Source organism: Festucalex cinctus, chromosome 14 (assembly GCF_051991245.1).
Source record: "Festucalex cinctus isolate MCC-2025b chromosome 14, RoL_Fcin_1.0, whole genome shotgun sequence".
Taxonomy (NCBI): Eukaryota; Metazoa; Chordata; class Actinopteri; order Syngnathiformes; family Syngnathidae; genus Festucalex; species Festucalex cinctus.
Genome location: NC_135424.1, coordinates 16,413,236 through 16,440,370, shown reverse-complemented (window position 1 = coordinate 16,440,370; position 27,135 = coordinate 16,413,236). Strand labels below are relative to the sequence as shown.

The window sequence follows — 27,135 nt, the reverse complement described above, 5'->3', positions numbered from 1 at the left end:
TTGGCCGCACATGCGCAGTAGGCTCTGTCACCTGCGCGAACAAGGAAGTCAAGGAAGCAGCATTGAATGTGAAATCAAAACATATCTCCGACAGATAGTCGTCATCTGCTCGGCAACTTTTTGGTAACGTCGACGTGGCAAGATGTTCAAAAAACTCAAGCAGAAGATAAACGAGGAGCAGACGCCGCAGAAGAACGCGCAGACTCCTCAACAGGCCCAGGTTAGTTGTTGTGCCCCCGGGAGCTAACTGGCTAGGCTAACATCTGTTTACTGTGTGGACTTGTGGCCTCCGCGAGATGTTGAAGAGAAAAGCGTTCGTGGCACAGGGATTACTATTTTGGTTATCTCCCTTGCTAAGCTTATTAACATGTAAACGTTTCCCTGAGCTGTATTTTTAGATACCCTGGTGTTTGAATGTTAACAGCATGCTAACAACTCTCATGCTTACTTACAAGCAAGTTATTTACTAGTTTTGCACGCACCAAAAAAAAACTTGTAACTATTCAGTCTTGTTGTTTTAAGTATCAGGTAGTGCGTGACTCAGGAGGGAATACGGGATGGGGGCTGGAATGTTTGTGGGCGTGGCTGGTGCTGTCAGTTGGCTGCAAGTGGATTTTTAGATGGCCAGTTTTATTTGGTTCATTGAAATCCCGTCGTTGCACGACAGCTGTGTGCTTTTGAGTATGCACGAAGATGAGTGTAAATACTGCAGTGCATAATATTGACAGTATCAACAAAGGTGTTGGCAAATGATGAATATAAAATGCAAACGTCGGCTCCAAAGCTTCAGTTTGCCTGTAGGAAGTGGGTTACTTGTCTGTTTGTGTGGTTGAACTCCTGAATATGGTGTTTTCACATTTATTTGGTTGTCTAAACTGTTGTTTTGCGATATGAAAAAAAAAAGAAAAAAAAAGGCTTTGTCATGCTGGACATTACGATTTTAATCCAAGCAATAAACCGTGCAACTTTTATTTAAAGAACGATCCTAACAACAGCAGCCTTTAATAATCCAAAAGGAAAATGTATTTATTTATACACAACCCGATTTCACGAATTAGCTAATTTTGAAATTGAGCTTCCTTTTTGTATTTTGTATATTTTTTTTTTTTTTTTTTTTTTTTTTTTTTTTTTTTTAACCAGGCCGTGTCTGTAGACCGCAGGAGCAGCCAATCCCATCCGCTTTACCATGATGGTGTTCCTTCTCCCAGTGACAGAGAGGTGAGCATGATGATGATGATATCTGATCGATGGTTACAGCTATTTTTAACATCTCCCCTGTTTTCTGTGCAAGATAATGTTCAATATTTTTGTGAGTTCAGTCTGTGTTAATAACAACTCCTCAGCTAATAAATGTAACCTCGCTACCCTGCAGTGCTTAAAACTTTTAAAGATGCAGCCATTGAATCATTATACTACTTATCCTCAATGATCGAGTCATGTTTAATTAAAATCTCTCCATTTTAATGTTCCACACGTGTCACAGTTTGCTCAATTAATGTATGTCATTATTTTCTGTATAACAGCCCCTTCATTACTTTAACCCTGATGACAAGCATCATAATGACTTCTCCCTGCTGCAGAGCAGAATTATTGCAATGGAAAGTCATATGATTAATTACGACTGTTATGATGTTTGACTTTACAAAATGAGGCCAATCATAACAAAATATAATGCAACAAAGCTCGCTAATATCAGTGGATGAACAAGTTTTTGTTTTGTTTTTTTGCATTGTCGTACCAGATCCACCACAGAAGGTTTCTGACTTGGTAGCATTGCAAAGGATGTTGAATGGTGCAAAACAGACCACCTTTTAGTGTATACATTTTCATGAATAATTAATGCACCTCAAGTGATTTCTTTCCCTGGTCAGTTGTTGTGTTTTCTTTTCTCCCGAGCAGTCTCAGTTTGAGGATACGGACAAGACTGAGGTAGATGATAATGCGATGCTGCAGCATCCTGTTAAAAGGACATTAGATGTGTAGAATACTGTATTAGTCCTATTTCCATCATAGATTGTCTGCACCAAGCATTAGATTAGTGATGGTGCCTTTTAGAGTTGTGCTCCTGCTCTATTTTCATACATCCAGGGGAAATCAATTGGAATTTAGGTCCTCCAGTCCTCCATTTTGAGGCATCTCATATTGTCGGTGTCATTTTCACCTCATGAATCTCCAACACTTTGACATCCGTGGGAGTGTGTTTTCATCTTTATCACTGAAGAATTTTGTTGATTTTTGTTTTCTTCCAAGAATAATTGCACATTTCCAAATCAAGTGCAACAATGATCAATATTGTTTTCCTGCCAAGCCCTTCAAATGTTTTCCTCTGAATAATTTAAATCAGTTTGGCAGCTGATTTATTATCCACCATGAAGACCACACACTTGGATGTTAAACTGTTAGTCGTGACATTAACATTTACGATTTCATGTTCCCGCTTCTCTTGTTTTTCTTGCTCTTTCATTCTTGCTTATACTGTGGAGCCTCTTAGGTTGAGAACCATCCAAAATCCTGGATATGTTCCAATTTGTTTGCCTTTTATTTTAGTGTCAAACTGTCAACATCATTGTAAGTGTAAAATTAACTGTTACAGTACGGGCAAGCTCTGAGTAACACTGTTTTTAAAAAAATCCCAACACTGTTAATAAGACTTAAAAAGAATAAAATGGTCGTAATTGTGCAATGCTTTTCAGGTATGCCTCTGCCTGTGTAAAAGTCATACTAGTGTAAAACAAGATGAACTAGTACTGTAGAATGTAAAATCAATAGCAAAAATAATTGGTTAATTGATTTTAATGGGGTATATGCCACGGAAGAGGCGGGACTGTTTTTGCACAAGAGTTTGTTTCCGGTTCCTGTTGTGACGTAATTGGCCGCGTCCCAAAACTAACGACACGACCTTAGACGCCTGAACGCGCAATGGGGTATATGCCAATGGACTTCTGGTGGAAACAGTCAATCAGAGGGGAAAAAAAGGTAAAAATGAAAAAAGTGAATAAATATAAGCATAAGCATAAAACAACCACTTATACTCAGTGTTGCTGTGTCCCGTTGTGTGACGCTACCGCTAGATATAATGGCATACTCTGTTTTTTTTTTTTTGTTTTTTTTTTTGGGGGGGGGGGGGGGGGGGGGGGTTCTCCCCCCCTCCGACGCGGAGACACAACGTCGGTGGCTTGTCGCCATCCGCCGGGAGCAGTTTGCTATTACACGCCACACATGCGTGTGTAGTCGGCATTTTTTGAAAGAGGATATACTGGAGTCCACGTCAGAGAAAGGACGGCGTTCGTTGACAAGAAGAGCCATCCCGGGGTTGTTTGAATGGAACACACGTATAGCTTAAATCCTTACTTTTTTTTTTTTTTTAAAGCTGACGTGGATGAATGTGCTTTTATTATACGACTTACGTCCGACAAAGCAAGGTGAGGTAAATCGAGCAGAGAACGAGTGAAAAATAAAGCCATTTTGCTTGGATAGTGGCAACCAGAAACTGCAGTGCACACGTCACACTTTTGCCGGAAGTGCGTGAAGGTAGAAATGTGAGTATTGGGACGCGGCCAATTACGTCACAACAGGAACCGGAAACAAACTCTTGTGCAAAAACAGTCCCGCCTCTTCCGTGGCATATACCCCACTATGTTATCATTATTTCCAAATTAGCCCTGTGGTGTGTCTGTCCATTTTAACAATTTTATTTGAGCATGAAAATTTGCCCCCCACTGTAGGGACCAAAAAAAAAACAGTCAAATTATGAATTACAAAATTTCAAGGGCATTCAACTGTAGAGGTTTCGCTGTAGCTGTAACGAGATTCCCTCTTTCTATCATTCTTTCTCTTTCTCACACTCCCCACAGCGCTGTTCCACTCTCATGGTGTTGTTTTTTCTCATTGCTCTCTGTGTTCCTGTCGTCCCCCCCCACCTTTCGGCCCGTAACTGCACTGACGGGGGTCAGGTGCTGGCCGGGATGATAGCAGAGCCCGCTTTTCTCTCTGAGTATACTATCTTTGCTCTGGACCATTCAAAACGACCCAAAACGGCCCAGGTAGCCAGTGTGGTGAGTTTGTCCTCACGTCCTGCCTCTTCTTCTTCCGCATCGCTGCTCCTTCTCCTCCTCCTCCTGCTCTTGTCCTTCCTCCTGATTCTGTCCCCATTTGGAAAACCGGTAGAGGGCTGCGGCCAACTTAGGGTTGGCCGGCTTGTTCCCTGCTCTTCTGTCGCCCATTTCCTTTTGGATTTAGCAACAGGAAGGCATCTCCTGTCAGGGCTAACGCCGCATCTGATTAGAGTTATGGTTTTATATTGTGGTATAGAAGCCTGTCTGCTTTTTGCTGTATGTTTTATGCCCTTCTGTTGTTACCACTTGTCCCAAAATGTGCCCCTTGTCTTTTGCCCTCAGCTGCCTGCCTTCTTTAGACCCCCATCTAAAGCATAGCATCCTCTTTGGTTGCCTGAACGACCTTGCCCCTTTCTCCTTACAAGTGTTTATTGAGAATGGAGAGTTTGTATATTGTAAACCTTGGATGGGAAATTGGCAGCTTGTGGGCCATATGCAACCACATTCTGAGTGGCCCTTTGATTAATTAAAAAAAAAAAAAAAAAAAGGAAAGGGAAAAAAAAACCTGTTGTTTGCTTTCTCTATGACAGTGGACCCCCAAATACTCTAAGAATACCGTTCACAGATTTTTTTTCTAATAATAATAATCATAATAATAATCATAATAATAATAATCATAATAATAATCATCATAATTATTATTGTTATTATTATTGTTATTATTATTGTTATTATTATTATTATTGTTATTTTTATTTTATTTTTATATTAGGGGGCGGCGGTACGATCATGGAAATGTATATTTAAGCGGTTTATCAGTGTTTTTTGGTAGAATTTTGGGTGTTTCCAAAATATAACATTCCAATGCATACAATGGGGAGCAACTATATGCAGATTTTTTATTTTTATTTTCTATTGGCTGGCTGGCCTGGTCTCTAGTCTGGTCACCCAACGAAAAGTCGGGTTCCTCTGTGTAGTTATAGGTTGTAATATCACCATTCACCAATAGATGTCAGACATGACTTTAGTTGTGCTTCCTTTGCCAATTTGGAATGATATGTCTCAATAATAATATTGTAATTTTAAGTCAATTGATTTTTGTGAGAGAGAAAAAATGCACACAGTTGCACTTAATGTTGGTTAGCTGTTAAATTAAGAAGTTTTTTGTTTTCATTGTATGGTATGGGAGTGCCCTTTACATTGGGGAAAAAAAGAAAAGAATGTTTGTCTGTAGAGATCATTCTATTTTCTTATTCTATATTTTTGTTCACATACTGCACCATTTCAGTCATAAGCTCTTTGCAATGGAAACTATTTAACCGCCTTAAAATATTGTATAAAGCCTACCGTGAAATTCTACCAGTTAATATAAAAACTAGATTTATAAAAAGGGAAAGTGAGTATAAATTAAGAGGAATATATATTTTCTCTAAACCTAAATACAGAACAAAACAAAAAGAACGATGTATTTCAACTCAAGGTGTCAGTCTATGGAACAATTTGGATTGTAAAGCAAAATCTTCTCAATCTATTTGTATTTTTAAAAAAATGTATAAAATCATATTTACTGCAAAAATATATATCATAAAAGTACATGCAGTTGAATTATTTTTGAATTGTTTGGTAGTATTGTAACACCAAAAGCGTCTTGACCTCTTATTGATTTTGTGTTGATTCTTTTTTGTGTGTGTTGATTAGGGCAGACAAAATAAGTTTTACTTCTTTCTGTCCCCTTTCATTTCTTTTATTTTAAAGAGTGAAATAAAGTGATTTGATTTGATTTGATATTTAGCGATTCTAAATATTCAGTTATCTTTAAGCTTATTAAGGTTGCTTGCACATTGTGGGGCTTGAATGACTCTTTGGAATTGGATACTTAAATGTAACCTATTAATGTTACAAACAACAATTAGGAGCAATTAAATATGCTCAAATTCTATTCATATATTATATTATATATTATTCATATATTATATTGTACTATGTGTTTTCTTGTATTGTGGGTAAATGTGAATCTAGTCAGAAAGGCTATTGAATGAATGGTGTTAATTGTTGTGGCAGGTAATGATTTACCTATTTCAATCAGAGATCCTCCAAAACCACATCAAATCTATCAGAGCCCTTTATACCCGTCAGTGAAGTGGGAGATTGCTCTTTCACACATTGAGATGGAGAAAGGCAGACATTCCAACTTTTACAGGCGTTGTAAAAGGGGCTGAAGGCTGCAGTGCTCATGGCTTGGCTGTGATTAGTACATCCATTCATCCATAATATCTATCATGTTCCATCTGCACTGAGTCAAAATGTTGTCATAAGGGCCACTCAAACTCTGCAAAAGTATGCACGAAGCTATTCTTGCGATCGACTTGGTTGACTTTTTTTTTTTTTCCCAGCCATGCTGTAGATGTTAGCATGCACATTGGAACACACAGTGAAGTACCATAGTGAGTGCATCTACATTTTCCCAAATAGTTTTTGTTCAGTTAATTCTTTAAAGCTTTAGCAAATCATGTGTTCACGTTAACAAACATTTGCACATTGTCAGAAAATTGCTTTTCTCGCACACCTCTCTGTACGTAGCATCAAAATATCTACTACACCAAATTTGTGGCATAGGAGTTTAAAATGTTGTGTGTGCCGAGGCCAGGGAAGCTTGGAGCTGGACAAGTGAGGAGAGATTAATTTGCTTTGCTGAATCTGCTTCTAACCAGTTGACTAAACCAGCTGAGCTGCTGAACGTTCAACTTGGCCCAGTTATTACTCTCTTGTGCTCTCTTGAGGCTGACTCTGACTTGAATGTAACTGTCTGTCTGTTCTTACCTCAGTCGAGTTTTAACCCTTTTGTTTTGTAGAGATGCCTTCGTTTTATGTCTTTAACTCCTCAGTTTTCCCCCACCGAGTTGCATGAGGGTGCCCAATGCCCCTGCATTGCTCCCAGCAATACTAATATTGCGCCCTTCAGAGTAATCAGGGAGTCATGCGGGATGTGGATAACTAACTTACCCAGGACACCAGTTCACATGACTTACGAGGAGCCACTCTCTTTCTAATAAATGTTATCTCTGCAGAGTGCCTCGAAAGGGCCAACCAGGTCTCCCGGAGGAAGTATCAATGGGGATGGAAGTGTGTCTCCTCCTGTGCGTTAACACACTCTTCACTCATCTGCATAAATATACTCAACAAAAATCTAAACACAACACTTTTGTTTTTGCTTCAATTTTTTATGAGTTGAACTCAAAGATCGAAAACGTCTTCCACATGCACAATGTCACAATTTCTTTCAAATATTGTTCACAAGCCAGTTTAAATCTGTGACAGTGAGCACTTCTCCTTTGCCGATATAAACCATCCGACCTCACAGGTGTGCCATATAAAACAAAAGTGTTGCATTTATATTTTTGCTGAGTGTATATTTATTTTAAGTACACTTTCTTACATTTTCATATCTTTAAGATCATTTGCCATTTGGACCAACTTTCTGACAGAGAGAAGAACCACAATCCTTTGCCCAAAAACTACAGCTGAAAGTACCCTCAATGGAGTCCATAATTCGAAGTGGCGCCAGTAGGGCTGAACACCTCTTCCGCTCGCCCTCTAAAGAAAGCCTGGTTCGGAGCTCATCACGCGAGTCCTTGACACATTTGGGAGAAAGCGAAGCCTCTGGTGCCCCTACATATGACCCACCTTCAGACATTGAGAGTGAGGCTGAGGAGGCGCCAGGGAATGCAGAATCTCTCTCCAAAGAGCAGCTGCTGCACCGTTTGGTCAGAGTGGAGACGAGCCTGGGGAAGTATCGCGGGAAGTACTCGGAGGTGAGTCACTTTCAGGTAATTCAATTGTCTAACAGTTGATTGGTTTATTAACTCAACTTGTTTCCCTTGCAGCTGGTTACCGCATATCGTACAGTGCAACGAGATAAAGAAAAAACACAGGTTACTTCTTGTAAAAATCTGTCGTCATGTTTTCATTTCACAATTTATTTGTACATGTCTGCTTTCCTTGTTGAAGGCCATCCTCAGCCAGTGCCAAGACAAAGCTCTGCGCAGAATAGGAGAACTACGAGAGGTTAGGCCATCTTGAAAAATTGTGTCTAGGTTTTCAATTATTTGTTTTTAGTTTTGTCTGGTTTAGGGATATTAAACTCTAGCATGATTTTAGGAGTTACAAATGGACCAGCAGGCAAAGAAACACCTTCAAGATGAGTTTGATGCCGCCCTGGAGGAGAAAGACCAGATGATTACTGTCCTGCAAACTCAGGTAACTTCCTCACTATGTACGGTGTTTTGACTGTTTTTCTATTATATAAGCATACTTCTTAGCCAAAATAGGTTCACTGAACACTAAATTTTGAGTTTGTTTTTTTCCTTCCTCCTCTTTGAAACAGGTTGCTCTGCTGAAGAAACGAGTTAAAGGAGTGCCTGACGGTCCTTTGGGTGCTGAGGGTGAGCTGCCCATTTCTACAGATACTGCAGAATCCAAATCCACCAGCCCTTCAAAGGACCAGGAAGTAGAGCCTGAATTACCTGAGGGTGTGCATACATTTTTATCTTTATAAAATCAAGTTCAAGTGTAGTTGATCATAAACCTTTTAAAAATTGTGTTTTATATGTTATGACAGAAGAGGGCGTCAGTGATCCAGCTAAACTTATGGAAGCGCTGCAGAAGCGAGTGACCAGGCAAGAGAACCTACTGCACAAGTGCAAAGAAAGGATACGTATGCACCAGGAGCACAGTGATCACATTAGTAGTGAGAATGAAACTCTGCAAGAGCAGCTGCAGGAGAGACTACAAGAACTGGAAAGAATGAAGGTGGTGTATATATTATGTATGACTTCAACTGTATAAATCAAGCACCTAGCTATTCTCTCTGCAAATCTCTTTCAATGAATGGGTCACTCCAAATAGCTCATAGCTCATGTCACAGTTACAAGTTGGTTTGTTAATAACCATCCCAAAATATTTTCCCACGTAATATGTCTGTCAGGTTTATGTAAAGCCACTCAGTGCAAGTAATTAATAGTTTCTTGAGAAATGCTCCCTGAGTCAATAGTACACGGTCTTTTGTGGGTGCTATTATCTTGTTGACACAGTGTGTGTGTTGCTTTGTCGGTCAGTTTGAACACCCCTGGGTTCAGCTCCAGGATGTTTGCTAATGGCATGTCGCTGTGACATGCCTGCAATGTCCCCCACCCCCGCCTAAATTTCACAACATGATGATTGCTGGTCATTTCTCGGATGTTTTCTAAGTGTCTAATAACAAACAACAGATGATTTTGCAAGAAGTATGACAAAGGGCAGTTTGCATCGTTAAATTATTTTTAAAACCGGATTCTATTAGTACTGCACACCATCAGTGTAGCTCTTAATGCTCATAAGCTCAAAGTTGGGATTCAGTCCTTCCTGAATGTGTGTAGGTAGCCACTGAATGCACAGCGGTGGGAAAAACGCATTTCTTCTACAAGCCACTGCCACTAAACTGGGCTGTAATTTGGGTCAATGTTTTGGGTTTATCTGGTTTCATGCGGTGGTATGGCTTGTGGGTGAGGCATTGTGGGTGGTGGAGCAAGTGAAACTTATCAGAACAACTTAGATTTTATAGTCCAAAGATCAAAAGTAACTGTGAACAATTTAGGTGGATTTTAAAATTACACTACTTGTACATGTATTTCATATTTTTTTTTTGTAGGAGCTGCACATGACTGAGAAGACGAAGCTGATCAATCAGTTGCGTGATGTCAAGAACCAAAATGAACAGCTGGAGCAGGACAAGGTGAGTGTAATGCTTTTTGATTCTTGAAGATTAAAGGTTAACTTTAAAATACAATTGCAACATTTCTGGTTTTGTTTTTCTATCAACTTTTCCACTCATTGTTGGCATTAACTTTGAGACAAGTCTCTTCAAAACATTACTGATCTTAATGGCTTTCAGGGTATGGTGATTGCTGAGACAAAGCGGCAGATGCACGAGACTCTGGAAATGAAGGAAGAGGAGATTGCACAGCTCCGGTCCAGGCTCCAGCTGGCTAATGCCCAGAATGAAGAGCTGCAAGACCAGAAAGAAAGGGCTGAGAAATCTGGTGAAAGAAAAAAAAATAGTTCCTCTTAGCACATGTTGTGGAAAATATTTTAATAATCTATTCATGTGTTTATTATTTGTGCATTTACTGTAGCATTTGAAGAGCTTGAAAGGGCATTGGGTTCAGCACATAAGGCCGAGGAAGCACGAAAGCAGCTCCAGGTTCAGATGGAGGAGCAAATGAGTGAAGCGGAAAGAGTCAATGAAGAAGAGAGGAAGAGTCTACAGCAGGAGCTTACACGGGTCAAACAGGAGGTTGTCACAATCATGAAGGTCAGCGCACGATATCTACACATATTCAGTTCCTCCATCCACATGCCCAATTACACTTGATTGCACCTCCATCCATGTTGTGGTAAATCAATTGAATTACTGACTTACTGAGTCATAGAGTATCAAATCTATTTTTCTCAACATAAGAAATCATCGGAAGAAAGAGTGGCCAACATGCAAAAATCCCACAGTGAAGCCCTGGCTGCCAAAGAAGAGGAGATAAGTGGCAGAATAAGCAAAGCTGTGGTGGGTGTCACTTGATCTTTTCTCACAATCAGTTCTAATGATTCACCACAAAATGTCAACATGTCTTGGGATTGTGGCATGCCTTTTCAGGAGCAGTGTAAAGAGGAGTTTTCTCAGCTAATTAAGGAAAAAGAGCAGCAGGCCGGTCTTGCTCTGGAGGATGCAGAGTTACAGAAGACAGCTGTTACTGCAGAGGGCGAGAATAGAGTCAAAGAGATGCAGCAAGAGCTGGAAGTAGCAAAGACTGTGAGTCCTGTTGTTTTGATGATCTATATTAAAGGTTGTGATATGCTAGCATAAATCTTTTATGCAGGACAAAGCACTGAGGCTCAAGTCTTGATTCAATCGTCCTGTTTTTACATTCTTATCTGACCAAGGCATTTTGGTAGTTCTATGCATCCAGCTCTATGGGAACAGAGAGGTCCTTTTCTGCTCCACCATGGCAGTGCCCTTTAATGTATAATAAATAAGTAAAGTGTATCATTATTGACACAACAATATGTTGTGATTGATTAATTAACTATATTTTTTTTATATGTAATAAATCACCCCTGTGCCGTCAGAGAATCATGGAGTTGGAGAGCTCCCTGGAGAAGATGTCCCAAGATGGATCAATGCTGTCCCATGAACAATCCAATCTACTGGACCAAATGAAGGATAACCACAAAGAGCAAATGTCTACATTAGAGAGAGAGCACCAGGCACAGCTGGAAAAGCACAAGGACACCTTATCCCAGCAGCGCAATGCTGCTCTGGAAGAGCTCAAGGAAAAACAGAGGGCTGAATTGGAGACACTTCTGAAAGAGAAAGACCTGCAGATTCGTACGCACGCAGAGGAGATGAATCAGAAATTGGATGCAAAGCAAGCAGAGCATGAAGCACTTTCAATCGAACTTTCTGAACTTTTGAAGAGTAAACAACTTTTGGAACTGAAGTTTGTTGAAGTACAAGATGCACATTGTTTAGCTCTGCAGGATCAGGTGATAAAGCACAATGCAGAAATGGAAAATATTAAGCAGGAGCATGAACAGTCACTTGGAGGAATGGAGAAAACACTGAAGGAGGAACTTAATGCTTTGAAAATTATTTTAAGGGAAAAGGAAAATGAAATTAAAGAGATTATTCAAGGTGAGAAAGTGTTAAAAGAAACATCACATTCCAATGTAGAAGAGCTAGGCGTCAGAGCAAAACAACTGGAGGATTTGCAGCAATCATTATCACATCTCCAGCTGGAAAATTCAAACTTGAAAGACGCTAAAGAAGAATCAAATAAACTCTTGAATGATCTTGTTCAGTCTAAGAATGCCTTGGCAGATATGCAGCATCAGCTTGAAGTAGCAAAAAATGACTGTCAACACAAACAATTGTTACTTGAAGAATTACAGCAGCAATTACAGCAGAGCAAAAATGAACTCTCTGAGCAGGAGAAGTTGCACAGTGAAGAGCTTAACACTAAAAAGGAAGAACAAACACGCCTTCTGAAACAGTTGGAGGATGAAACAGCTGCTCATGAGAAGAAGCTGAACAACACTGTAACAGAGATGCAAGATAAACTGAAAACACAGGAAACAAAGATGGAAAAGATCAAACAGAAAGCCAAAGAAATGCAAGATCGCTTTAAGAAAAAGATCCAGCAGATAGAAGAATCCATGAAGATGGCACTTGCAAAGAAAGATGCAGAGCTTCAAGAAAAAGAGCAGCAAGTTCAGGAGAAAATTTTAGAAATGGCCCAAAAAAATTCCCAAGGCTTGAGCAATACATTATCAGAGCTGCAGGCAAACCATTTGGCGGAAGTGGAGAAACTACATGAAATCCAGAAACATGAAATATTGGAGTTGGAGCGCCATTGGCAAGAGAAATTAGGACAGCAGGAGGAGGAATTAGTGGAAAAACAGTCGCACATACTGCAGGAAAAGATAGAAGAACTGCAGGAATGTTCTCTAAAACTAAACGGGAGCAAAGAAGATAATGAGCAACTACTTACTGTATTGAAGAACCAAAAGGAGGAGCTTGCGATTCAAGAAACAACTGTGCAAAAGCTTAAAGAAGAGCTTCACGATGCAGGGGTAAAGCTTGAAAGTTTGTCAACAAGTGACACTTTGCTTAGAGAGCAAATGGAGTCTGTAGAGCGAAATCTCAGCCAGGCTATGAATGAGCGAGACGCCCTGCAGGACAAGCTCAACGTAACAGAGGAAGAGAGCCGAGAGAAATTAAAGACTTTGTCAGACAATTTGGTGGACATGGAGAGGCAGCTTCAAGCCTTTGACAGTTCCAGACGGAAGGAATGTGAGGACTTGCAAAATAAATCTGAGGAAGATGCCATTCAAAGAAAGCTTTTGGAAGCCCAGTTTGAACAGCAGTTTGTTATGATCAGCAACCAAATGCAGAATTACTGTAAGGACGTCCAGTGCAAAATAGTGAATGGAACCTCTGAACTTTGTCAGAAAGTTGAATTTAGAGTATCTGATTTAAAAGAAAAACTTATGTGTAGCCAAGAAAATATTGTGCACCTTAAAAATATTGTCTCTAGCAAATTAGACAGAGTTTGCACTTTAGAGGAGAATCTTCGCCAGAAGAGTGAAGAGAATAACAATCTATGCATTTCTTTAGAACAGATGACTGCTCAGGTAAATGCTCACATGGAGCAAATCAAAGCCTTAACAACTGAGAATGAGGACAATTCTCTTACTCTCGGTGAAAAAACTCTGGAGATTGAGGAGCTGGGTGAATTAAACAGAGTATTATCAATGAATTTGAAAGAAAATGAGTTGCAGGTGACTAACTTGGAAAGCATCATCAGTGACTTGAAACATCAAATAGAAGATAAGGAGAAAGCCATACTTGAACTGAAGCAGCAGCACGAAGAGGAGAGGCAAAAGGCCTTAGTTCAAATGGAAGAGACCATTCATCAGGCGCGAGAGTCCACTTCCGAGCAGGCAAATGCTCTCAGAACCAGTCTGGCCGAGAGTGACAGCAATGTAGCATCTCTGAAGACCAAGCTCGAAGAGCTGGAGCGCGTCGTCGCGGAGAAGAACGAAGCTTTGCAAAGGCTCACGGTGAGTTTTGACAATCAGTCCATCAGCAAGTCTGAGATGGACCAAGTTTTAAGCGAGAAGGAGCAGAGGGTGAGCGGGCTGACCGCGGAGCTCGAGAACTCCAACCGTCGTCTCTCTGAGCTTCAGGAGCAATTGGCCTTGAAGATAAAAGAGTGCGAACAACTCACATGTGACCTCAAACAGCAGCACAGCATCAGGGAGAACGAGAGGAGAGAATTGGCTGAAAACCTGCAGCAGAATGGCCACTTGGAGCAAGAGCTGGTGGAAAAACTGCACCACCTTGAGGAGGAGAACCAAAAGTGCAAAAGTCAACTGAAGACTCAGGAAGATGAATTTGAAAGGTTGAAAGATGAAATGGTGAAAAGCAAAGAGGAGTGTGTGAAAGAAACCGAAGAGAGGTTGACAACAGAGAGCAATCGTAAAGTCTCAGAGCTAAAGAAGAAAGCGGAACAAAAAATCGGACAAATTAAGAAGCAGTTAACTTCGCAGCTTGATGAAAAAGATGACCTCATTAAGAGTCTTGAGGCTCGCCACGAGGAGTTCAAGAAAAACGAAATCTCCAGTAAAGAATGCATTGACACGTTAGAGGCAAAAACCAAATCCCTTGAAGAGGTTCTTGTCAAGCTCAAAGAAGAGCAGGAAAGCCAACTGGAACAGACTCAGGCTGACAACAGGCGGACAATGGAGATGTCTTTAGAGGAAGTGAGAATTATGTATGAAGAGAAGCTGTCTGCTCTTCAGCAAGATTCATTACATCAAACAGAGCTCAAACAAGCGGAAACACTTGAAATTGAACCGAGGCTTAAAGATGCAGAGAAGCAGAAAGAAGAGCTCCTTGAGGAAGTTAGTACTCTGAAAGAAGAAATTAGACAGAAGGTTGTTCAGTGTGATCAACATCAAGCTTCCTTGATGCAGGCCCAAATGTCAGTTGAACCTAGCGGGAAGATGGAGCAAAATAGTCTCCAGCAAACAAACAGCATGTTGGAAAACGAGTCAGCCAATCCAGATGAGGATTCTCTTCATTCTCTCAGGAGCAAACTAAATCACATGAAGAATGACAAGGAGAAAATTCAGAAAGATTTCACCAGGTTACAGAAAGACATCAGATTAATGAGGAAAGAGCACGAGCAGGAACTTGAATATGCAAAGAAACAGTTGTTGGAGGAGAGTGAACAGAAGCTTAAGTAAGTTTTGGCTTCAAAACGTCTGCAAAAAATGTTAATTGTACAGTATATATGCACCCACCTACCATAATATATATATTTTTTAGCGTTTATATTGAATTTCATTTGATTGTTCATGTGCGCCATGAACTAACTGTACTGTATACATATCATGCTCCTTTTTGATCCAACAGATTGGAATTAGAAGACATTGAAATGAAGCACAACTCAGCAATCAAGCAATTAATGAGGGAGTTCAACACACAAATGGCCGTAAAAGAGAAGGAGATAGACACAGCAGTGAAAGAAACCATTGGTAGGATCAATTCGACTTCTTTCTTACGACATGTTGTTACCACTTAGTGCACCAATGGAAGAACTTAATTGCATAGACAAATTTCAAATAGGGCTCAAACGTGCATTGAAATGTAAATGAGAATTCTCTTCCCTTCCCTTGTCTAATTTAAATTAGCAGGTTATTGTTGGTCTACAGTTTCCCTCCATTATTAAAGAGGAAGTCAACCCCCCAAACGTTATTGACAATATGCTCTATGCAGCCCCTCTAGTCTAAATACAGCATTCTGGCTAATATTCTGTTTGTGCAATATGAGTTAAGCAGCAAAATCCATCAGTTTTTATCAATATCAGAAGGCGGCCATTTTGCTACTTGCTGTCGAGTGAAACTGACAGCACAGTTGCTCAGATCTCAGGTAACAACCAATCACAGGTCAGCTTCAGAAAACAAGTGAGCTGTGATTGGTTCGTTGCCCGAGCAACTGTGATGTCAGCTTCAGTCGACAGCAAGTGGCAAAATGGCCGCCCCCTGAGATGGTTAAAAATGGCTGGATTTTACTTCATAACTCATATTCCACAAATGTAATATTAATCAGAATGATATGTTTCAACTAGTGAGGTCACATCAAAAATATTATTGTCAAGAAATGTTTAAGGTTGACTTCCCCTTTAAGTAGTGTTTCATGAAAATATAAATCTGCTTGTTACCCATTGCAGGTAAGGCACAGGTTGTGGAGGCAGAGCTTCTCAGTAGCCATCGAGAGGAAACCATCCAGATGCAGAAGGCGATTGCCCAGCGGGAGGATGAATTGAACAGAACTGTTCAGAAATATGAGCAGGTCATACAGGTACTGAAGACCATTCAAGAATGTCTTTCTATTCTAATCAGATTTGCACACCACTAAACTGATTTAGATTTTAACAGATTTTGTATGGGAAAATATTCATGATCAGGATGTTTTAGAGGGTGGGAGTTTTGAAATAAAGCAGTGACGTGACCAACATACTTGATTTATGATGCTTTATTGATTCATAGGAAATGACTCAGACGTTTTTGTTGTTTTGTTTAGAGTCGAGAGGAGGAGATGGGGACTCGAGTGTGGCAGGTCCAGAAAGAACTGGAGCAGCTACAAGCTAGGAGTCATGGCACATCTGAGGTACTTTATGTCTGTGACCCAAAAGTGTCATGCGTTGGTCTTTAAAACTCTCAAATACATTTACTGTATGTTAAAAGTTGCCAAGTAGTTTCATTACATTTTCCTTTAAGTTCATGGACCATTTGCTCTCATACTTCAGTCTGATCCGTTTCTTTGGCCTCAGTCAAGTGGCGACTCGCCAAAGTTTGCCGGAAGCTGTGGAGCTCATTTGAATTGTTCAGGAATGTTCATTTTTGCAAAACAAGTGATTCCGAGGCTGAGGCCAGACTCTGTCCCTGCTCTTAATTATTATTCTGTGAGGTGACTCAAGGCCCGGGCCTCATTCAGCAACAAGTAAATGCACATTGGAAAGCAGCCAGGTAGGACAAAAGCACCTCAGGGAGATGATTGACCCAGGTGATGTTACATTGTGAGAGCCAAGTGCTGATTTCTCTATCTTTACCACACATGCTCAGATACACAAGAATTATTTTCTCTATGGCGTATTTCCCCTGTGAGGTCATAGCTTTATGGATGGATTGCATGGCTTTATGCTCAGGGAGGCCTTCTCCTGTAAAGGGCCTCAAAAACCATTTGTCATCGGAAGAGTGGGTCAGTGTGTCTTTCCGCAGAGACTGCACACCATCTCCAGTTTTCAAGACTGACTTAGTTCCAAAACATGCCTTTTCAACATTCCTTTTAAGCAGAATGTGCAAATAAATAAAGTTGGTGAGTCTGGAGTAGCTTAGTCACAGATGAGTTTAGCAGGAAAAAAAATCTACTTAGCAAGCAGCTTACAAACCCACCGATTTCCACTCAAGATGTGCATTGTGAAAATGGATCACGACAGTATGCTCGGGTTGTTAAAATAAAAGCAGCTGGACCCTTAAAAAAAAAAAAATCTGCACATATTGTAACGTGGGATGTTGTGTTTGTGTGTGGGACTGTCTGCAATTGTGGCACTTAATTGAGGTTTTACAGCTGCAGAATGGTGCATTTGGGAATGATTTTATGGCTCGTCTGCAAGAGTTGAAGTTGAGTTTGTGGTTGTGGTAGAGATGTTAAAAGGAAATTATAGTTTATCAGTATTCTTAAAGGTTGGAGAAAATATGCTGATTAGATAATTCTTTTGTATTAAAATGTATTATGAATGATGCCTGTCTTGACAAAATATTGTACTTTTTAATACAGTACTTTAATATTTTATTTTTAATTTTTGGTAGTGCATCAATTGAAAGCTGCCAGTTTAAAAAAAAAAAATACATTTTGGGCTTGAAATTAACTGTGAAACATTTAACACCCCCCTCCGTGAGCCGGCACCTTAACGTGGTGGGGGGGTTTGCGTGTCCCAATGATCCTAGGAGCTATGTTGTCTGGGGCTTTATGCCCCTGGCAGGGTCACCCATGGCAAACAGGTCCTAGGTGAGGGGCCAGACTAAGCACGGCTCAGAAGACCCTTTATGATGAACGAGATTAATGGAGGCACGTTTCCCTTGCCCGGACGCGGGTCACCGGGGCCCCCCTCTGGAGCCAGGCCTGGAGGCGGGGCTCGCTGGCGAGCGCCTGGTGGCCGGGCCTGCACCCATGGGGCCCGGCTGGGCACAGCCCGAAGAGGATACGTGGGTCCCCCTTCCCACGGGCTCACCACCGGTGGGAGGGGCCAAAGGGGTCGGGTGCAGAGTAGGCTGGGTGGCAGCCAAAGGCGGAGACCTTGGCGGACCGATCCCCGGCTACAGAAGCTGGCTCTCGGGACATGGAATGTCACCTCTCTGGCAGGGAAGGAGCCCGAGCTGGTGTGTGAGGCTGAGAAGTTCCGACTCGACATAGTCGGACTCGCCTCCACACACGGCTTGGGCTCTGATACCAGTCCTCTCGAGAGGGGTTGGACTCTCTTCCACTCTGGAGTCGCCCACGGTGAGAGGCGCAGAGCAGGTGTGGGCATACTTATTGCCCCCCGGCTCGGCGCGTGTACGTTGGGGTTCACCCCGGTAGACGAGAGGGTAGCATCCCTCCGCCTTCGGGTGGGGGGACGGGTCCTGACTGTTGTTTGTGCATATGCACCAAACAGCAGTTCAGAGTACCCACCCTTTTTGGAGTCCTTGGAGGGTGTGCTGGAGAGCGCTCCCCCTGGGGACTCCCTCGTCCTGCTGGGGGACTTCAACGCTCACGTGGGCAATGACAGTGAGACCTGGAGGGGCGTGATTGGGAGGAACGGCCCCTCTGATCGGAACCCGACCGGCGTTCTGTTATTGGACTTCTGTGCTCGTCACGGTTTGTCCATAACGAACACCATGTTCAAGCATAAGGGTGTCCATATGTGCACTTGGCACCAGGACACCCTAGGCCGCAGTTCGATGATCGACTTAGTAGTCGTGTCATCGGATTTGCGGCCGCATGTTTTGGACACTCGGGTGAAGAGAGGGGCGGAGCTGTCAACTGATCACCACCTGGTGGTGTGTTGGCTCCGATGGTGGGGGAAGATGCCGGTCCGACCTGGCAGACCCAAACGTATTGTAAGGGTTTGCTGGGAACGTCTGACGGAATCCCCTGTCAGAAAGAGTTTCAATGCCCATCTCCGGCAGAGCTTCTCCTTTGTCTCGGGGGAGGCGGGGGACATTGAGTCCGAATGGGCCATGTTCCGCGCCTCCATTGTTGAGGCGGCCGATCGGAGCTGTGGCCGTAAGGTGGTCGGTGCCTGTCGCGGCGGCAATCCTCGAACCCGCTGGTGGACACCAGCGGTAAGGGATGCCGTCAAGCTGAAGAAGGAGTCCTATCGGGCCTTTTTGGCCTGTGGGACTCCGGAGGCAGCTGACAGGTACCGGATGGCCAAGCGGAACGCGGCTTCGGCGGTTGCTGAGGCAAAAACTCGGACATGGGAGGAGTTTGGTGAGGCCATGGAAAGCGACTTTCGGACGGCTTCGAGGAAATTCTGGTCCACCATCCGGTGTCTCAGGAGAGGAAAGCAGTGCACCATTAACACTGTGTATAGTGGAGATGGGGTGCTGCTGACCTCGACTCGGGATGTCGTGAAGCGGTGGGGGGAATACTTCGAAGACCTCCTCAATTCCACCGACACGTCTTCCTTTGAGGAAGCTGAGTCTGGGGACTCTGAGGTGGGCTCTCCTATCTCTGGGGTCGAAGTCACTGAGGTGGTTGGAAAGCTCCTCTGTGGCAGGGCCCCGGGGGTGGATGAGATCCGCCCGGAGTTCCTAAAGACTCTGGATGTTGTGGGGCTGTCGTGGTTGACACGCCTCTACAACATCGTGTGGACATCGGGGACAGTGCCTCTGGATTGGCAGACCGGGGTGGTGGTCCCCCTTTTTAAGAAGGGGGACCGGAGGGTGTGCTCCAACTACAGAGGGATCACACTCCTCAGCCTCCCTGGTAAGGTCTATTCGGGGGTGCTGGAGAGGAGGGTCTGTCGGGAGGTCGAATCTCGGATTCAGGAGGAGCAGTGTGGTTTTCGTCCTGGCCGTGGAACAGTGGACCAGCTCTACACCCTCAGCAGGATCCTTGAGGGGGCGTGGGAGTTCGCTCAACCAGTCCACATGTGTTTTGTGGATTTGGAGAAGGCGTTCGACCGTGTCCCTCGGGGAGTCCTGTGGGGGGTGCTTCGGGAGTACGGGGTACCGGGCCCCCTGATACGGGCTGTTCGGTCCCTGTACGACCGTTGCCAGAGTTTGGTCCGCATTGCCAGCAGTAAGTCGGATTCATTTCCGGTGAGGGTTGGACTCCGCCAAGGTTGCCCTTTGTCACCGATTCTGTTCATAACTTTTATGGACAGAATTTCTAGGCGCAGCCGAGGCGTTGAGGGGTTCCGGTTTGGTGGCCTCAGCATTGCATCTCTGCTCTTTGCAGATGATGTGGTGCTGTTGGCTTCATCAGGCCGGGGGCCTCCAACTCTCACTGGAGCGGTTCGCAGCCGAGTGTGAAGCGGTTGGGATGAGGATCAGCACCTCCAAATCCGAGACCATGGTCCTCAGTCGGAAATGGTGGAGTGTCGTCTTCGGGTCGGGGAAGAGATCCTGCCCCAAGTGGAGGAGTTCAAGTATCTTGGGGTCTTGTTCACGAGTGAGGGTAGGATGGAGCGGGAGATCGACAGGCGGATCGGTGCAGCGTCTGCAGTGATGCGGACTCTGTATCGGTCTGTCGTGGTGAAGAAAGAGCTGAGCCAAAAGGCAAAGCTCTCGATTTACCGGTCGATCTACGTTCCGACCCTCACCTATGGTCACGAGCTGTGGGTCGTGACCGAAAGAACGAGATCCCGGATACAAGCGGCCGAAATGAGTTTCCTCCGCAGGGTTTCCGGGCTCTCCCTTAGAGCTAGGGTGAGAAGCTCGGTCATCCGGGAGGGACTCAGAGTCGAGCCGCTGCTCCTCCGCGTTGAGAGGAGCCAGCTGAGGTGGCTCGGGCATCTGGTTCGGATGCCTCCTGGACGCCTCCCTGGGGAGGTGTTCCGGGCATGTCCCACCGGTGGGAGGCCCCGGGGACGACCCAGGACACGCTGGAGAGACTGTCTCTCGGCTGGCCTGGGAACGCCTTGGGATCCCACCGGAGGAGCTGGTTGAAGTGGCTGGGGAGAGGGAAGTCTGGGTTTCCCTCCTGAAGCTGCTGCCCCCGCGACCCGACCCCGGACAAGCGGAAGAAGATGGATGGATGGATGGATGCATTTAACACCAAAATTTTAACACCCTAATTTTTGCTGTGCATGTATGTAACGGTCTTAGCCTCAAAACACAAAATGTAGAACTTTAGACTGAAAATGAATATATATTTGTCAAGTTTTATATTTGTTTTGAGAAAGAAAAGCCCCACCTAAAAATGTAATAAAAAATGTTATCACAGTATCAGTCAAGATTTTTTCTTTATTGCATAATTGTTGAAATGATTACATAGTTTCATGACATTTTTGATTGAGTTAAATGCAAATTTTATTACATTTTCAGGAAATTATTACATTGTAGGGTGCTACACACCAGATTTACCTGAGCTCTTAAAAATTTCAAATTATTTGATTCTACATTTTACAACTACGGTAAACATAGTGTTTTTAAACGCATAAACATTGTATTCCATTCCAAACTGTCTAAATATTTGTGTTCTTTTGTCTTATAGATGCAAATGAGCTCAGAGGAACTACAGGTATGTGGTGTGTTTCACTGTGTTTAGTATTATCTTAGACCCTGGTTACATTTTACATTCCGCCAAGAGTATGAATATGCCAATATTTGGACACACATTGTACAGAATATGGCAGCTTTATTTGCATAATCAGTAAGTGGTTTTAGCTGTTCCCAATTGCATTCTTAATTTTTTTTTTTTTAGTAGATGAGATGTAAATCCTTTATATTATTATGGATTTTTTTTTTTTTTTATTCGCTGTATCAGTTAGGGTTAAATAACTTGCTACCAGCTTTTGGCTTGGCAGTGTTTTCCATTAATGAATAAACATGATTATAATAACACACATGGCCTTGCTCCCTGTTCTAATGTGGAGTTCCATCCTCTCATCCCTGTGCTCTGCAGGCGCAGCTTGCCGAGAAGACGACTTTGCTGAGCGAAGCTCGACTAAAGGAGCAGGGCTTCATCGAGAGGGTGACTATTTGGTCCAGCGTGTGCTCTTTTTCGGGACGAGTGAAAGGCAATAAGCTCGTGCAGTGTGTTCCCATGCGTTGGTGGCCTCCAGCCAGCGCTACTTGCTCTCCTGCTGCATCATCCTAATTAACTGCACATCTGTTTACATTTGTTGTCGGCCATATAAACAATCAGAGCGACGCCTCCCACAGTTTCACTCCCATACATCATCTTTCTCACAAACATCCCCAGGGATGTGATTCTCATTACCCGACATATCAATTAAGATAATGGAGCGACTTAGACTGCTGAGGTCAAATAGCTTCTTTTATGATTATTTCTGTGCTTGTTTTTAGATTCACTCGCTCGAGGACAAGATTAAATGTTTCCACCGGAACTCAGTCGTAACTCATCTGGGGAGCACGTACAAAGGTAACACTGTGAATCGCTTAGTTCTGCTTCTGGAGTGCATTTCCCCCTTTTTTTGTTCTGTCACCCAAAGCTTTCAAAACTGAACTGCAGCACCTACACTGGAGCATATGCATATAAGCTTATCTGCTACCGTCTCCTTAAACATCAAACCGGACACAGGATGTGCAGAGGTATTATGTGGGGGTGTTGTGGCGCGTTGCCACGTGTTCTGGTTTAGCTATGCTTCAGAGAGTAATATGGTCAAGTATGATTGAGGCCTCAGATGAGCTCTGCGGTTTGAGCTGGGCTTTGGTCAAGGTTAGCACAAGGTATTAAGGTTCGACATACAAGATCTGCGGCTTAAACCCTTGGGATTGTAAATCGGTGCCATGTCTTCATGTATACTGTAATTTAAACCTATCATGGGATGAATTACTCTCGCCTTTTAAACTTTCCCTGCTGCTGCTGCTGTAATAAAGTGAAGCTGCTGTCAGAAGGTGAAAGGTGGAGGGGGTGTCTGTGAAGCAGCTATACATGGAAATAATGACTTTTGCAGGTTGGGATGTTAAATTATTGTACAACCGCTATTTTGTCGACACACATTTTATTAGAGTCTTCATTCTGGACTGTGTTACCTTCTGGATTTGATTATTTACTTTTTTAAGGTACACAAGCTCAATGATGTAATCACATTTAATATTTGTCAGTGAATGCACGTTTTAAAAATCATACATTAAATATGAAATGCTTAGTACTGTATGTGTTAAATGTAATAATAATGTCACTAGTGTACTTAATAATTAAATGCTATGAGTATATAGATCGATACCATAACATATTGGTAATTAAATCCGCTCTGACAATGACCTTATTGCACAGGTCAATCTAATGTAGTTGAAATGAAAACATTTGAAATATATTTGTAAAATATTACATAGCTTGCAAACTCAATCATGTTGCTAAATGAAGGTCCACCATGTGCTCATTAAATGTTAGCCAGGACTATCCACCATATTAGCATCTACTACTTAAGACAATGAATAGGAAGTTCAATGGAAAATCTCGACTCTTTTTATGGTAAAATGGAAAGTCCCAAAGGCACATTATGGTAATATTGGCTCCTCTACTGGCACCATTAGTTGCACAAAGCACACATCCCTTTTTCCAATTCTGTCCCTGTCTTCATAAATTTCTTGTGCCGGTGGATGTCTTCCATGCTTAATCATGTCGTTTTGCTGAGTCTGCATAGGCAGTTTTTCTTTTCCTTTTTTTTCTTTTATTGAAAGCACCCGTAATACACAAATATAATTTCATTAAAAACTTTGATAACCACTGTGTACAGTATAAAAAAAATCTGACCAATATATCTCATAAGTTGCTTTTCTGATATATTATTTTGTTAATTATAAAGCGACTTAGTGGACACCCTGAATGTTGCCATCTAACTATTACAGACAGGCACAGAGCAAGTGAGTGACAACTGAACTGTGCTCATAAAAAATATTTGTATGCCAGTGGTAAAAGTGTTAGCAGCCTGCACCAACAATAAGCCTTCAATGATTTTAAAGGTTTAATGTATACACCTTTAGGCGAAGACTTAAAATGCTCATTCAGTCTGTTCACGCTGAGCTTGGACTCACTAAGCCTGCATTTTTATTTAGTGTTTAATTAGCAGCCGTGCCACTGTGCAAAGTGGCCCCATTAATTTGGCCGTGCCGGGAGGACGGGGGTCTCTAACAAGCTAAATTTGTAACAGCTTAAGGCATGTCATCAGATCATTAGTCTCAGTCACGTACTGTATTCACTTGACTTTCTCCACCCAGATGCTGCGCTCAACCAACCTGAGTCGCTCTCAGAAGCCACTGAGATGGAGTACCTGAAGAAGGTGCTGTTTGAGTACATGATGGGACGAGAAACAAAAGTATGATTTTATTTTTCTTTCTCTCTTACATAATTGTGCACAAACTATGTGAATCAGTCTTTTTCCGTCTGCAAATTGTTGCTGGACTGAGTTGTTGGCACTGAATCGTAGTTCAGTTATTTCCTTGTTTTCTATTGCTGAAGTGTGGTTTGTTGTATTTTATGGATCTATAAAAATATTTGAAATAAACCAAACTTTACAAATGTGGAAACTATAAAATGTGGAGATTAAAGGGAAAAAAAATGAATGCAAACCCCCACTGATATTTCCAGTATTTGTTTACATGCTTTGTTTTTTTTGTGGTAAGGAAATTTCACATCATGGTAAAAATTGGTAATTTAGTTATTAAACATCAACTTACGAAATGTGTGCAAAGCTGTACACAACAACAAATAGACATAATATGTAATCAATACCAAAACTCAACATTTTCTTCAAAATGTTGACAAATTCGTCCAATATAGCAAGTTTTGACTTTATAGGAACATTACGTAACAATCCAAGATTGCCGGACGGCCGTCTGCAGCACACAATATGTAGCAACATCTAATTGACATTGATCTCCCTAATTAACTGGGTCCTAAAGTCAATGGGATTTTCCCAGCAGATCCCAGAGAGACCATGTTAATAGCAGCATGGCGGCTTTGGTTGTGTGCAGGATGTCCTGCAGGCAGACCGCGAGCTCATACGTGTTGCATGACGCACACGTTTAAAGACGTGCTGGCCTTGTTTATTGTTCACGAAGCAGTTGGGCTCCTCTGTGCAGCAGCCCTGTTCCTGATTATTCCCGTGTTTATGGTGCGGTGCATGCACCCTGGTAGATAAACCTGGTGTTGATTAGGCACATGAGTTTTTCTCATTTAATCATCTCTGAAATTTTGTTCGGGGTTTTTTTGTTTTTTTTTAATTGCATGAGTGAATCACATGCATTTTATCTTGTGTTTATGGAAAATCTTTTTTTTTTTCTACATGTAATATAAAACATAGATTTGCTGTTATGCCAAACTAAAAATCAAATGAGTTAAAAAAAAATTATTTATATTTTTTTGTTGTCACTCACAGACGATGGCCAAAGTGATAACGTCCTTGCTCAAGTTTCCTCCAGACCAGGCTCAAAAGGTTTTGGACAAAGAAGAGTCCAAAGCAATGGTAGGGCTGCTCTTTTATTTTTATTTATTTATTTATTTTTAACTTAACAACTGGTAATATTTCTAACTTGTATATGAAATAAGGCAATCAAGAGCACAGATCTTCGCCAAGTCAGGCTAAAATGTGCACATCTTATAATTATTGTTGTATACTGTATCTGACAGTGGTGGGAAGTAACAAAGTACAAATACTTTGTTACTGTACACCAGATAGTACTTCATACTCCTTACTTTGTTTAAATAGTCTCATTACTTTTTCCAACCTCTGCAAATGACGTGACTTAAAAAAGGACACAAATTGAGAATTATTTATTTATTTATTCATTCATTCATTCATTCATTCATTCCTAACTCCCCCTTTAGGTACAGTGTGAGTACTTTTTCCACCTGTGATGTGAATTGTAAATGACAAGAGCCTGATAGTAGCTTGTACATGACTGTAGACATACAGGACTATAATAGATGCCAAATGCTTTGTTACAGGATACAATACACATACTGTAAATAGAATTTGTTTGTCTCTGCAGTATTGGTTGAGCGTCTGATGCTTTGAGATGAAAATCATGCTGTTGCTGCTGCTGAAGGGAAAAGACTGCCAAGGATTTGATCAAGCCCTTCTCTCTGCATTACTTATGTATTTGTATGTATGGGTGTATGAATGGCTGCACACTGAGATTTTAGTGTGATTTGTATAGTTTGGAATGTGTCAAACACTACAATTATGAGGGAATTCAAATGCAAATCTTCCATAAATCTGCATTTTATTTGAGATTAATTTGTGTTTTAAGAGCTTTGCTTTTTATTCCTTGTTTATACAGATTGGCGTGTGCAATAAATGGTACTCTTATCACATAGCAGTTGATTAATAGGTTTTCTCGTACTGTGTTGTCGTCTGGTTCACTTCCTCTGCAAACCTGTAAATGACCCTTTACCTCTGCCCTCACTACATATTTAAGTTAACTACCTGTTGACCACTTTTTTCTTCCACAAACTTTCCCTCACCCCTACCCCAACGACACTGTAATTTGTATTGAAATGGAATCTGTACTATAGGGCTCTATATTACTTGCTATACGTTTTCTGTATAACAAATTAAAATCTTATTTAAAGAATATCTTTCTGCCTGGCTAGTCTCTTGTTCAACACTTAGAATAATTTTACAAAACATCCATGACGTCCATGTCAAAAAGGTCATTGTTTACTGTTTTTTCGTCTCAATCGACCTGAGAAACAAAATTCTATAGCTCAAGTGTGTCATCATTGAGAGAATATGACGCTGGTTCTCAGCTGCCTTCGATATAGGCACTCACAGCGGGGAGCAAATTTACAGCAGGATATAAATAAACCCATAAAGCTTTTATAGAAAGTATGCACTGAAAAGAATTACACCCCAAACACCTGTATATTATTCAGGCTTGAGTTCACTTGGTGGAAGAGGAATGCATGTTTTCCAGTGTCTGCAGTATATAGTTCAGAAGTGCCTTAATATGTAAAAGCAAACTAAATGTACCGGTTTTAGGTGTTTTATAGCAGTCCACTGCTCTTTGTCTTGCATTTGTAGATATTCAACCGTTGGACTGCCGAAAGTGTTAATACAGTATTTCTCTGCTGTTGTTGTCATAATGGTCTCTTACAACATTTAATACTGAGTGTTTATATAGGAATTAAAACAAGTAGGTAACATAAGGTCCTGCTCTGTTCTTTAAACCAACCTGCCTATCCACTCATTGGTAAAATAAATCATGATAGCTTTCATTAAATAATCTGTTTATAAATTATTCT

The 27,135-nt window shown here is 41.9% G+C and overlaps 1 protein-coding gene across 6 annotated transcripts; it reads left to right on the top strand.

The window, feature by feature from the left end:
• golga4 (golgin A4) lies at nucleotides 1–26,467 on the top strand. 6 transcript variants are annotated; one of them, XM_077496083.1, is made up of 26 exons: nucleotides 1–220; nucleotides 1,141–1,218; nucleotides 1,900–1,929; nucleotides 3,954–4,055; nucleotides 7,124–7,192; nucleotides 7,541–7,867; nucleotides 7,940–7,987; nucleotides 8,064–8,120; nucleotides 8,214–8,312; nucleotides 8,440–8,584; nucleotides 8,677–8,864; nucleotides 9,742–9,825; nucleotides 9,985–10,132; nucleotides 10,226–10,404; nucleotides 10,552–10,650; nucleotides 10,741–10,896; nucleotides 11,214–14,890; nucleotides 15,064–15,185; nucleotides 15,881–16,011; nucleotides 16,234–16,320; nucleotides 21,415–21,441; nucleotides 21,826–21,894; nucleotides 22,230–22,305; nucleotides 24,108–24,205; nucleotides 25,268–25,354; nucleotides 25,881–26,467. In XM_077496083.1, exons 1-26 carry the CDS (start codon nucleotides 143–145, stop codon nucleotides 25,896–25,898), a joined length of 6,279 nt encoding a protein of 2,092 aa, XP_077352209.1. In that variant the 5' UTR covers nucleotides 1–142; the 3' UTR covers nucleotides 25,899–26,467. The 6 variants fall into 6 exon arrangements, with proteins under 6 accessions (XP_077352209.1, XP_077352208.1, XP_077352210.1 ...); XM_077496082.1 differs by having other exon boundaries at nucleotides 8,674–8,864; XM_077496084.1 differs by lacking the exon at nucleotides 1,900–1,929 and having other exon boundaries at nucleotides 8,674–8,864.
• Nucleotides 26,468–27,135: the final 668 nt, after the last annotated feature.